Source organism: Cydia splendana, chromosome 14 (assembly GCF_910591565.1).
Source record: "Cydia splendana chromosome 14, ilCydSple1.2, whole genome shotgun sequence".
Taxonomy (NCBI): domain Eukaryota; kingdom Metazoa; phylum Arthropoda; class Insecta; order Lepidoptera; family Tortricidae; genus Cydia; species Cydia splendana.
This window is the reverse complement of record NC_085973.1, coordinates 15,081,509-15,093,925: the sequence shown is the minus strand read 5'-3', so window position 1 is coordinate 15,093,925 and position 12,417 is coordinate 15,081,509. Positions and strand designations below refer to the sequence as shown.

General features: G+C 38.9%; 3 protein-coding genes across 3 annotated transcripts in view; 2 read left to right on the top strand and 1 right to left on the bottom strand.

The window, feature by feature from the left end:
* Positions 1 to 883, top strand: part of LOC134796957 (tRNA (32-2'-O)-methyltransferase regulator THADA) — a 48,557-nt gene extending 47,674 nt beyond the window's left edge. Inside the window, 1 exon segment of the mRNA XM_063769152.1 lies at positions 597 to 883. Coding sequence (XP_063625222.1) covers positions 597 to 866 — 270 coding nt within the window. The 3' untranslated portion in view covers positions 867 to 883.
* A 1,685-nt stretch (positions 884 to 2,568) lies between these two features.
* On the bottom strand, positions 2,569 to 7,362 carry LOC134796707 (poly(A) RNA polymerase, mitochondrial-like). Its single transcript, XM_063768884.1, has 8 exons — positions 7,225 to 7,362; positions 6,979 to 7,154; positions 6,544 to 6,864; positions 6,066 to 6,194; positions 5,552 to 5,754; positions 4,423 to 4,643; positions 3,486 to 3,724; positions 2,569 to 3,097 (listed from the first exon to the last, which is right to left on the bottom strand). Exons 1-8 carry the CDS (start codon positions 7,331 to 7,333, stop codon positions 2,720 to 2,722), a joined length of 1,776 nt encoding a protein of 591 aa, XP_063624954.1. The 5' UTR covers positions 7,334 to 7,362; the 3' UTR covers positions 2,569 to 2,719.
* A 483-nt stretch (positions 7,363 to 7,845) lies between these two features.
* Positions 7,846 to 8,722, top strand: LOC134796767 (ribosome-recycling factor, mitochondrial). Its single transcript, XM_063768984.1, has one exon. The coding sequence runs from the start codon at positions 7,937 to 7,939 to the stop codon at positions 8,687 to 8,689; it is 753 nt and encodes a 250-aa protein (XP_063625054.1). The 5' UTR covers positions 7,846 to 7,936; the 3' UTR covers positions 8,690 to 8,722.
* The last annotated feature ends 3,695 nt before the right edge of the window (positions 8,723 to 12,417 follow it).

Genomic DNA, 12,417 nt, shown 5'->3' with positions numbered 1-12,417 from the left:
TTTATATTATGTTTTTCTACTCTCTTCACGAGCTCTTACATTGGAAGTTAAATAAAAGTGATGTGTTCTGTGTAGAACTTTAAATGAAATGACATCGAGGTATGTCATATCTAATACTAGCCTAAGCCTGCAATACAAAGGCGACAACCAATGTAGCTTCGCTAAAATGTATCACTTTTCAGGACACGGTGTTAGCATTTAATAGTACATGTTATTACTGAAACGCGGGTGGCCTAGCGGTAAGAGCGTGCGACTTGTAATCCGGAGGTCGCGGGTTCAAACCCGGCTCGTACCAATGAGTTTTTCGGAACTTATGTACGAAATATCAAAATATTTACCAGTCGCTTTTCGGTGAAGGAAAACATCGTGAGGAAACCGGGCTAATCCCAATAAGCCCTAATTTACACTCTAGGTTGGAAGGTCAGATAGCAGTCGCTTTCGTAAAAACTAGTGCCTACGCCAATTCCTGGTATTAGTTGCCAAGCGGACCCCACCGGGACAACGCGAAGAAGAAGAGTACATTTTATTACTACCAGTAGCAATCACTTTGTCCTAAACTATATACTTTAACTATAATTTATTTTCTACAATTTCAGTGTCGAGTCTTCGATCAAAACGAAACTCACAACGTGTATCTCGAGGAGTTTATATGGACCAGAGACTGCGCTCTCGAGCTAAAGCGGATATACAGACAAACAGACACCAACGCCACAATAGAAGAATACCTACAAAATCTTCTAACAAATCCAGACTACAAGGAAACTATAAGGAAACTCTGTATAGATAATGTAGCTGAATATTTGACAGGCCGAATGAAGACGAATAATCCTAAAATTAATTTATTTCTAAAGATTTTATATGAATAAAACATAAGAAACGGTAACATTCAGTTTTATTTACAGTCATGTCAAAACAATTATTGGTTAACCAAAAGTTATAGTTGTAATGGTTGTAAGATTCAACTTATTATATTCAGTAGAAATGGCAAAAAGGATATGACAGCCTAGAAATGTATTGAATCAAAACATAAGTTGAATCATGTTATAACACTTTTAACTATAACCAGTGGGGAGACACTCCTCCCTTCGGGCAAACTCGACTCCGTTCGGCTCAGCATTGCTCCGAGCAATTATTAGGGTTGGCACCACTTGACGTCCTTTTGCGTGCACGACCACAGATAAGATAATGACTTGAATTTTGACAACCCTAAATAGCAGAAAGGGATAGTGCCATAAGTTAGAAAGGCATAGCATGATTCGACCCTGAATCGCTGTCAAAGTTCGGTTTTATAGGAAGTGTCCTTTCTGTACGGTAGTACAATTACTTATTCTGTGCTATAACTCCTTTGAACAATCACTTCTCATTTATAATATTCGAATTCACTTCTCATACAGGGTGACATTTGAGTCGTGATCAGTAATATGTTTTTCTAACTCCATCAACAACGAGCAATTAAATGCCCCTACTCTTACTAAAATCAGACAAGATTTTTTTTATTTTTTTGTTTATATTTTGTCATTTATTTTACTTTTATAAGTGGATTTAGGATATTACAACGGCTTATTAAGATATTTAAATTAGTAAATTGAATCGCCTCTTTGAATCGGAACTGTCATTGACAACTATTTTGTCATTTCTCCCAGTTAGAAATAAAATTTACTTAATTTTTCATTTGAAATATCTTACAAAGCTGTTTAAATACCACATTTTCACTTGTAAAAATAAATTAGATGACAAAAAATAAAAAAAAATCTTGTCTGATTTTATTAAGAGTAGGGGCATTAAATTACTCGTTGTTTATGGAGTTAGAAAAATATATTACTGATCACGACTCAAATGTCATCCTGTATACAATGTTCAAATCAAATGTTACCACTCATTAAGGAACAACTACTAAACTTAACCAATTTATGTTAATACATAATTTCAACGATCACACGTCACACTTTGCAGTTATAAAAGCGTTGACTTCTGTTTTAAGCTTTCGTACGCCAAATGATACCAAAAGGAAACCTTAATAGAACGCACGAATGAATTAATTTGTTTGTAATGACCCCGATGTGTAAAATAAAAAAACCGCTCACAAATATTTAAACACGCACTCTAACGTCTTGACAATAGAGGCGTGTTCAGATATTTTTGGGCACCTCGGCCGCTCCGATGTATCTAATGTCAAACTGTACACAGGGGCGGCGTGTGGATCCGCATCCAATGTGAGGACCGCCTTAATGTGATTTGACGTTCTCATAAGCCAATACGAAGCCAACACTTTAAAACTATCCACTACCATAGAGAAATATAGTAAGAAGTTAGAATAGAATGCTCACTCCATACATCAGTTTTGGTACCCAAACGACTATTATTTTCGTAGTCGACATCTAGCATCGAGTAACTAGCGGAATTATCAGTAACGCTACTCGATACTAGATGTCTCTCGTATGGCGACTCTCGAAAATTGTATTGAACAACAATTTACAACTAATATTAGAAGCAGGAGTTGAAAATAGTGTTCCGATTAATCCGGTTATAATATTAGCTGAAAATAGTTGAGCATTAGACTTTTCGGTCGCTGCAACATCTATTGTCAAGTAGCAGTACTGACAATTCCGCTACTCGATGCTAGTGTCGACTACGAAAATAATAGTCGTTTTGGTACCAAAACTGATGTATGGAGTGAGCACTCTATGTACTTCTCTCTATGCCACTACTCATCAAACTCTCATAACAACTTATCCCGCCGTATCCTGTACACTTCGCTAGCGACCTGACTATTCTTAAACTTCACTTTACTCTTATCCTTCTCATTCGTCCCCTTCCTTGCCAGTCTGTCCAACTTATCTTTAATATCATTACTAACAGGCTGATTGTCTTCTTCACTAGTGAATAAATCTTTAACTGACACTAGTCGCTGTGAGTTGCCAACTCTGAGCAGTTTCTTTAGGCCTCTAGTGGACTTCTTCTCGATGAGGCCTAGTAGGCCCCAGTCGTCTGTTTTGTCCCCTTCGAGGCCGGCTTCGAGCTGCCACGCGGCGTTGCGGACTTCCATTTTCAGACGTTCGCATTCCTCGTAGCTCACGTTTCTGCTGACGTTCAACGCCTGGAACGAAAGAATTTAATTTACAAACGTAATAAGTTTTTTGTCAAAATTTTCATTTTTGATACAAACTCTTATCGCTGACTGTACTTTTCTTTCCACATGCAACTAATACTCATTGAAACAATTCTAACAACCCCAAACAAAATTTGGTTGCGTTGTTTTATCACAGAGTTCCTATGGCCACCTCCTGATTCCATCATCAGATCAGCTTGATGGTACCATAATATTGCATTGTCACCCGACTTATATATGTATACAAATTTTCAGCATCATCAGAAACCGGAAAGTGGGTCAAATTTAACTTGCAACATTTGATTACATACCGACACACAGTAGACAGTAGAGGTGAAAGTAAATAAAAGCTTGTATAAAGTGACGAGTAACCAACCTGCTCCAAAGGATTGACGATGTACAGCGGCAGCGCATTTGGTTTTCTCACGGCAACGCCCTCGTTTAAAGAAATAGCTTTGTCAGCAAAGTCGAACTGCGCGTAGAACTCGAAGAAGTGCAGCAGTAGCGTCTCGAGCGAGGAGTCATTTTGCGAGTAGCTGGTGGGTGGGAGCTTGTTCGCGTCGCGGAGGAACGTGCAGTTGAGGTTGTCTTCTGCTATACGGATGTCTTCTCTTTCTGAAAGTGCAAAAAATATACTATGAAACATGGCATACATATTGCTTTTATAGCTTTAAACAAAAAAACAAACCGGACAAGTGTGAGTCGGACTCTCCCACCGAGGGTCCCGTACTTTTTAGTATTTGTTGTTATAGCGGCAACAGAAATACATCATCTGTGAAAATTTCAACAGACGAGCAGACAGACAGTGGAGTCTTAGTAATAGGGTCCCGTTTTTACCCTTTGGGTACGGAATCCGAAAAAGAAAGGATTAAAATTGCCAATTACTACTCTATCGATTTTATTATCGATCGCTTATCGAACGCGATATCGGGTCAGGAAAGATAATCAAAATCCTATTCTATAAAAACCTCCAGTTTGGTTGTTGTCAGCCAATTTAAATCAGGCATAGTAGCATAGAACAGGGCTCTCCAAACCCCGGCCCGCGGGCCAAATCCGGCCCGCGAAGCGTTCCAATCCGGCCCGCCGACAGCGGTCCAATCCGGCCCGCGGGAGCCAGGCTCCAGGTATTCAGCCCTAACAGCAGCAACCCCAGATACACCCACCTCCCCTCGGCGCCGACGGTGGCCCGCGCGAAAATTCTGAGGCGCAATATGGCCCGGCCTCAGGTAAAAAAGTTTGGAGACCCCTGGCATAGAAGATGGGGTTCGGATATGTATACCCCCGACCCAGTTTAGAAAGGAGTTCCAACTCACCAGCCTTGCTGACAAGGAGCTTTACGCTTGGCAGCACCTTGGCCTGCTGCAGAAAGTGCAGCACGAGCAGCGTCAGCGGGAAGTTGGTGATCCAGCGCCCAGGTGCTGTTGCCGTCAGCTGGGCTGCTGCGGCCCAGCGGCGGACTGCTAGAGTCAGCGGCCTGACGCGGGGGTCCAGGGAGCCTAGCAGGTGCAGGAGTTCTGACATGTATACCCCGGACCTGGTGGTGAAAAAAATAGATTAATTAAATTGTTTTGTAAAAATCAAAAAATCTCTATGATAATAAAACATTCAACAAAATACAAGAGTCCTCTTGCACAAGTCAATAATAGTACATTACATACCTAGGGAGGTAAATTCGTAAATGCTCCAGATCGCAGGTGTTTGTGGCCTTTCTTAATTTTTTTTCTAGGGAGAGGATTGGTTAAGGTTAATATTACTGTTATTAACCCTAATTATCTATTCCACCTAGAGTAGGGCATACAGATGCTTTTAACCAACAATGCTGCACCAAAATTGCTGGAAAATTAACGATCACTGGTCATTACAATAGCAATTAGCGGAGCTGGTAGACTCTTACTGCACCCCAGTGGCAGATTTGCCCTAAGGCCAAGTAGGCCCGGGCCTAGGGCGGCAAGATATTAGGGGCGGCACATTGTGACAAAAAATTCAATGATGATAACAAGAAATAACTCAAAACGTAGTCAATATAGGTGCTGAGAAAGGGGCGGCTTCAGGACCTGGGGCCTAGGGCGGCAAAGACTGCAAATCCGTCAAGGCTCCGTCACACAGGCGCGTTTTGCGGGCGGCGCATGAGCGGGGCGCGCCGCTTTTACATATAAAACGCTCACGCCCCGCCCGGAAAACGCGCTTGTGTGACGGAACCTTCACTGCTGCACACTTGAGCAATTCTCAAAAAGTTTGTACATTTCGATCACATCTTAGATTTCTATAAAAATTGGTATGCTGGTAAAGTACATGAAGCTGAACAACTTCCACCATATTTCCCAAAATGTCCCAAATACTTTCTAAGAAACATTCCTTTTTTGGTACCAGATTTCCTTACACATTTGGAAACATTCCTTTTTTGTTACCAGATTTCCTTATAATTTTGAGAATTGCACTCACATGTTGCTGTAGCACAGGTCGCAGTCTACGTCGGTGATGTGGTGCGCGAACTTGACGATGGGCACGCGCGCGTGCAGGATGCGCTGCACGCGCGCCACGCCGACCGCGCGCATGTCCAGTAGCTCTGCTAGCAGCTCCAGCTGCCGCGCTGGTCGGGACTCGCTACGCTTCTCTTGGTATACTAGACGCTTTGATGGATCCATCTGAAAAATGTTCTTATACAGACAACTCCTAATTAAAATCCTACAATAAATTGGGTTGCCCAATTTTTCATGAAGTATTTTATTCTTTCAATTCTTTGCTATAACAATGCTTTGCTTTGCTTTCCTTAAAGACAAACAACTTAAAAGTATTTTTTTATGTATAAAACAGGGTCTAGGCTTTTGTTCTAAGAAATTAAATTTTTTGAACAATAAAACTCTACTGAGTTTCATTTTATATAAAATGCTTTCTCTCTGAAATAATAACAAACTTCTGCCTATTTCTGTAATATGCTTTAATCATTTTTGCTTACCATATCATTAGTAAGTGTATTAGTAAGTACTAAGTCCAGGTCACAACCCATCCGGCCAAACCCATTCACTGAAGACCCGAAGGGATGAACCTCAATATTTGCATACAAGCTTTCTAACATCACTTCTAGCTGAAAATTCAACATTCATATGTTAGATATAATTCAAATAAAAAGGTGATCCAGAATTTGATTGAGCATTTCTGGCATTTATATTTCTGTATATACAGAAATAAAAATTTGAATGCAGGAATGAAACCTTAAACAAAATTTTGTTTATAATATATTTAAGCATGGAATATATAGATAATGTTCATCAGCATAGCAGCCAAAATACATCAACAGCTGAACCAGTAATTCAAAACTGTATGAAACCCCAAAAGAAAATATTGATTTGTGGGGTTAACTGAACTCATACAATGAAATTGAAGAATTAATAAAAACTATATAACTTTATTTACATGAACAAGTACATACATACCTCTCTGGCTACTATAAATCGTAACCGAACACCAAGGTCATTCAATATAGTCCTATCATACAAAAGCTGTATCTGATCAGACACTGTTTGGGCACTCATCAGCTCTTGAAACAAAATGTCTTCGCTGAGGTCCGAGCTGCCATCCTTTGTATTAAGAGAACTAAGACATGGCTCAGTCTTCTCCTTTTTCCCAGAAGCAGCACGGAACCAAAGGAATGGGGACCGAAGGGACATGACATCAATGTCTTTTTGGTGTGAGCTACAACTCCCTAATACATCTTTGAGATTATCTTCTGTGCTAAATTCAATAAGCATAAAGTGCTGAAACAAAAACAATTTAAAACATGAGTGTATATTCCTTTAAAATTTTATGCAAAGCTCTAGCTGAAATAAGATATATTTCAGTGCCAAAACGATGTTAATTAGGTTAAATACCTCTCCACTTGAGTTCCGATAGTGATGAATTCCCTTGACGTCTGCATATTTCGAACAATAGGTGTGTAGTTCACTAAAGGATGCCTCTGAGTTGACTTGCACTACTACACTACGCCGTGCCTCTGCTCGACGGGACGCCACAACCTCCTCAAAGTTAATAAACTTTCGCGGAACATCTAAAAAGTACACATAACCTTAACGCAACATTCATAACAAAATATTTACACTTCCCGCCGCAGGAGATACCTGATAGTTTTCTTATGGCTAAACATCTGCACAAGGACACAGATTTTTTCAAATTTCTGTATGAACACAGTCTTCCTGTATTTATAACTGTTTGAAATAACACAGACATTTTTGGAAAAAAAATCTAATTGGCCATTTGAACTACTCGTAAGATCGTTCGTTCCGAACGTTAGTTGGCGAAATGTCAAATCAGATAAACCTCAGACTGGACTTTAAAGTGTTACTGTTAGCACGTTCTCGTGATAAATAAACAAATAATTACGGTTAATTTAATATGTCATTGTTTTAAAAAGTTGACTTGTTCTGATAAAAATACAATCATTCCATTTAAGATATCTGAAGCAGAGAAAATAATTAAATGAACTTGGTTTCCGAGCGTTACTGTCAAATGCGTTTTGTTAATTAGTTTGATCAATCCTCTGGTTTCATGAAAAAATGTTAAATATAACTGACTAATGAATGTTTATAAAATGAAGGGCTTTACTTCATTAAAACTCTTTAATTTATAAAATAATCGATTGTAAATCACGGGTATCACATCAGAAAAAGTAAGTATATTTTTTCCAAAATATTATTTCTACAAAACGTCACGGCGTTTTGTTCGCTTGTTATTCCAAAATACGATTTAGAGGTTAACTAGTCGGTTGTAATATAAATAAAAATAAAAATCTGACTAAATAAGTAACGGGAGGTGCTGAAGATTGCATATATAATGAACGCGCGGATTTTACAACGATTGATCATACCCGTTTATGTAAATTCATTTAAATATTTCCCTAACCTAAATGAAAGAGTTATCACGGCGAACACTTATAATTTTACGCCAATTCGAAATTATGCCAAAGGAAAAGATAAAGGAAAGGATAAGAAAGGTAAAGGAGGCAAAGTGGACATCAACCCACTTATGATGTCAGAATTGGTTGCAGTGGACAAGCTTAAAGACAGATGTAAATCAGCTATTGAAAATATGAAAGAGGACTTTACGAAAAACCTATCACTTCGCTCTACGACCGGCTCCATAGATTCTCTGCCTGTGAAGTTCGATGGCAAAGAATATGAGCTTCAGGAATTGGCGCAGATAGTGAGAAAAAATCCTAAAACTATAGTAATAAACTTTGCTTCATTTCCCCAAGCAATCCCAGATGCTTTAAAAGCCATACAATCATCCGGTTTGAATTTGAATCCTCAGCAAGATGGTACAACGTTGTTTGTGCCAGTGCCGAAGGTGACTAAAGAGCATCGGGAACAGCTAGCCAAGAATGCCAAAGCTCTGTTCATAGAATGTAGAGATGCCATCAAAGATGTTCAAAATGACTTTATTAAAAAGGCCAAGAAGCAAACCGGAGTCTCTGAAGATCTGGTTTTTAGTGTGACTAAACAAATAACGGCGTTGTGTGAGACTTTTCATATGGAAGCTAAGGGTATCTATGATGTCAAGGTAAAAGAGCTACTTGGTGAAAAGTGAAGTGGTGCAAAAAAAATTTATAGCATATATTTCGTAGTTTAAAGAGAAACATTTGTCCTTGTAAATAAATAAATTTATGTTAATTTAAATTTGTTTTATTAGTTTGCAATACACATTAACAATAACAATACTTAGGTGAGAATCTCGTGAAGGCCGAGAAGGACAAGTCCAGTAAGTACCTAGACTTGGCTCACGAGATAACCGCCATGTGGGATGTTGATTTGACGATCATTGTCCCGATAGTCGTTTCAGTGAACGGTCTAATAGCGAAGAGTCTCGACCAACATCTTGAGAGACTCTCGCTAGGTGGTTGGATCAAGGGTCAGATGCAGAAGGCGGTGATCTTGGACACGGCGCGGATAGTCCGCCGGTTCCTCTCTCTGCGGCCCTGACCACCGGTGGCTTGGGCCTTGCCCCGCTGCTGGCGGCACCCTAGGTTAGGTTTTTTATAATGTGTTTATATGTATTTTTTATCGTTTTGTAAGTGTTTTTATATTTTACTTTTATATTCATATTATAAATAACCTAACTTGAGATGAAAAATAAATAAAGAGGTTAACAATACTTACCTTATTTTATTTATATAAAAAAAAAATAAGCTGTTGTTTATATAAATTCATCAGTTTAATCAGTTGTTGATTTGTAGATGAATGGTTATTTGTTAGTTGAATTTGAACAGATTTTTGTGGTTGCAAACCCTTATGTAAAAGGGTTACATATAAGGGTATACAGGGTTATTACATCTATTTGGTTACTGGGACCTTTCTGCTGAGAGGGACAGAGATAGGTATTATGTTATTTCCCTGTCACTCTTAAGCACAATATAGCACAATATGTCTGGGCCTCTGGGGACAGGATAGATCTAATATATAACATCTTAGAATGGGCTACATGTTGTTTACCCACTCCACTCTTCAGCTGCCATATCCATATTTCATGTTGTTGTTGAAATAACAGCTCTCTGTCAAGTCATTTAGGGTTGAAATTTAATGGGGAAATTTAAGCCTTCAACCAGTTGAGAGGTACAATCCACTGTACTATGAAATAAGTCACTTATAATTGATATAAAAGTTACGTTTTACGAATATACCTGCGCCATATCACTATGTATTAATTTATCATAATATTTAATTCTTATGTCTAACACCAATTTATTCCATATAAGTTTCTTTACAGTTCTGAGATCGGTGCCGTAACAGACTACCGCACCGCAAGTTAGAGCGAGAAAGAGATATTTTCACCGCACCAAGGTCGCGGTTCGGTGCGGTAGTCTGTTACGGCTTTTAGAAATGTGTTAGCCACGGATAGAAAGCCACCAACAAAATAAGTTCATTGCTCCTCTACACGATGGGCCAATGCCGGCCACTCCAAGGCACACATTTATGCGTTAGAGGGAGCAAGTGATATTGCTATCTCATTCTACCGCATGGCTGCGTCCCTTGGAGTGCCGGCGTTGGCCCATCGTGTAGAGGAGCCATCACATCACAAACAACGATTAAAAGTAGGACCAATTTAAAAACCGTTCACTAAGACAAAGTCAGTAGTCAGTAAGCATAGTGTGATAATTTTATTCTATTGAAATGAGGTTCAAACTAAAAAAAAATCTTGGGGAAACCCTTGATATGGCTGTCTAAATAAAAAAAAATGTCCGCAACAAATGCTGGTAATTTCCCGCTACGGTGTATCCGGAGTTACCATATTACACAAGAAGATACTTATTAAGTAGAGTTTGAATCAAAGAATATAATACTCACTAGGAGAAGAACGATAACTCCATACAAAAAAATGTCCCTTTCAAAAGTTCGTTTATACTACTAGCGCTCTGGTAGGATACCATTGTAATTAGAATTGACAACCCGTTTAGCCTAGCGGGTATTGGCAGTAATCCAGTTCAGGAAGCTAATGGTCCTGGGTTCGAATCCCAGAGAGGGAATTTCTTTTTGTATTTTTTTCTTTTTTGTTGGGATCAGGTTTTTAAGAGCCCATCAACGTGCACACTAGCGCCACTGCTGAATACATTAAACTAGTTTTTATGTTATTGGATTCGTCAATCTACCCGTCCAAAGTTAAAACGGCCGTTTTTGTTTTGAGCTCATAGATCGACGAATCCAGCAACATAAAATCTAGTTTGATGTATTCAAAAGGTACCTAAATACACAATACAGTCCGTAGCGGCCCCTTTTTTAAATACATGTCGTTAAATTTAAATAATCACGATTATTTAGCAGTGGCGCTAGTGTGCACGTTGTTGGGCTCTTAAATTAGCATTTCACAAATAAGTAAAAAAATACGTTAAAAGATAATGATTAGGTACTATATTCAGAAATTCGTGAAATATAAAAGGTAACAAAAAGTTACGTATTATTAAGATATAAATATTTTCATAATACATATGAATACATACACTGATATGGCAAATGGTTACAAGTTGTTATTACATCTATCCGGTTATCGGACATTTTCTGCTTCACAGCTCCGCGCAGCGTTCTTGGTCACCGGGAAACTAGTTTGGATATGCGGCAGATACGTGCCCTTCTGAGCTTTTTCCAAGAAATCATATGACGGCCCAGGATTATATTATTATCTCACGCTCAAGCCATCTGCTGATTCACTTTCTAAAACAAAATAGTCAAAAAATTAAACAATATAATCTATCTTCCTAATTACTAACGTCGCTAATTCCTAGGGTTACCAGCTTAAACAATGCGGGGTTTTACATCTATGTTGAATTTTGATTATAATTTCGGACGCGATATAGCGTCCGCGGGACTTACGGGGATAGTAAGATTAAATTATTATATTTGAATTTGGTAATTAGCACGCTCATTTTTATTTAAAGATTAATATATATCTTACCTTGAAATTATCGCTGTTTCTGATTTACTACAACGGTTTCCACACACACATTAGGGCTTTCCATAATCCGGATAAGAATTGTTGATAAAGTCGCCATTGCCGGATACATACAGCAAGGAAGGAAGAGAGACAACGGTTTAAATTTAACTAAGTCTGTGCGAAGACGCATTTAGATATGTTGCTCGTACATATTGTAACATTAAATAATAATGCTAACTGAATAACTAGGTATTACTTTATTGTAATGATTAACATTTTACATGCACGACGCTAAGTTTATATATAATGTGTAATGACAGTGACAGCTGCAGCGCGGGAGGCCTCCAGCCGGCGGCGGCAGCGGGAGCCACTTAAAGATGCGTTCCATGTCATCCTTCCTTTTCAGTGATACCTAGCAGGCTGGATCACTATCCGCCCACTGCGGGTACTTCTAGGTTGAGGAGCTGTCACCAGCGGCTGTGGTTCTGGACTCTGCACAGTTAGTGTGGGTTTTGCTGGTGATATAGGTGACGGCTGCACTACAGGGACTGGTGACTGGTCTGTAGGTAATGGCTGTCCAACAGTGTCTGGATCTTCTGTTCCTGGCTCTGGAGCTTCTGTGGCCAGTTCTGTGTAATTAGCTGTTGGTTTAAGGTGCCAGGAGTTTCTTTTATAAATTGCACCATCATCAGTCTCTACTTTGTAGGTTCGGTGACCTTCTTCTGTCACTATTTTTGCTGGAACCCAGTTTTGATGACCTTTTCGTAGCATCACGTTTTCATTACTAACAAACTTTTTATTTACCTTTTTTCCTCTGTCTGCATATGTCTTTTCTTCTTCTTTAATTTTTTGTAATTGTTTAGTGACATTTCTAATTATTTTTGGTATAAAGA

Excerpts from the sequence above, each read along its gene's own strand:
- LOC134796767 (XM_063768984.1), top strand. The coding sequence starts at position 7,937 with ATGAACGCGCGGATTTTACAACGATTGATCATACCCGTTTATGTAAAT.
- LOC134796707 (XM_063768884.1), bottom strand. The coding sequence starts at position 7,333 with ATGTCTGTGTTATTTCAAACAGTTATAAATACAGGAAGACTGTGTTCA. Across the intron at positions 7,155-7,224 it reads AGCCATAAGAAAACTATCAG|ATGTTCCGCGAAAGTTTATT; the intron begins GTATCTCCTGCG and ends TGTACTTTTTAG. Across the intron at positions 6,195-6,543 it reads GATTTATAGTAGCCAGAGAG|CTAGAAGTGATGTTAGAAAG; the intron begins GTATGTATGTAC and ends TTGAATTTTCAG.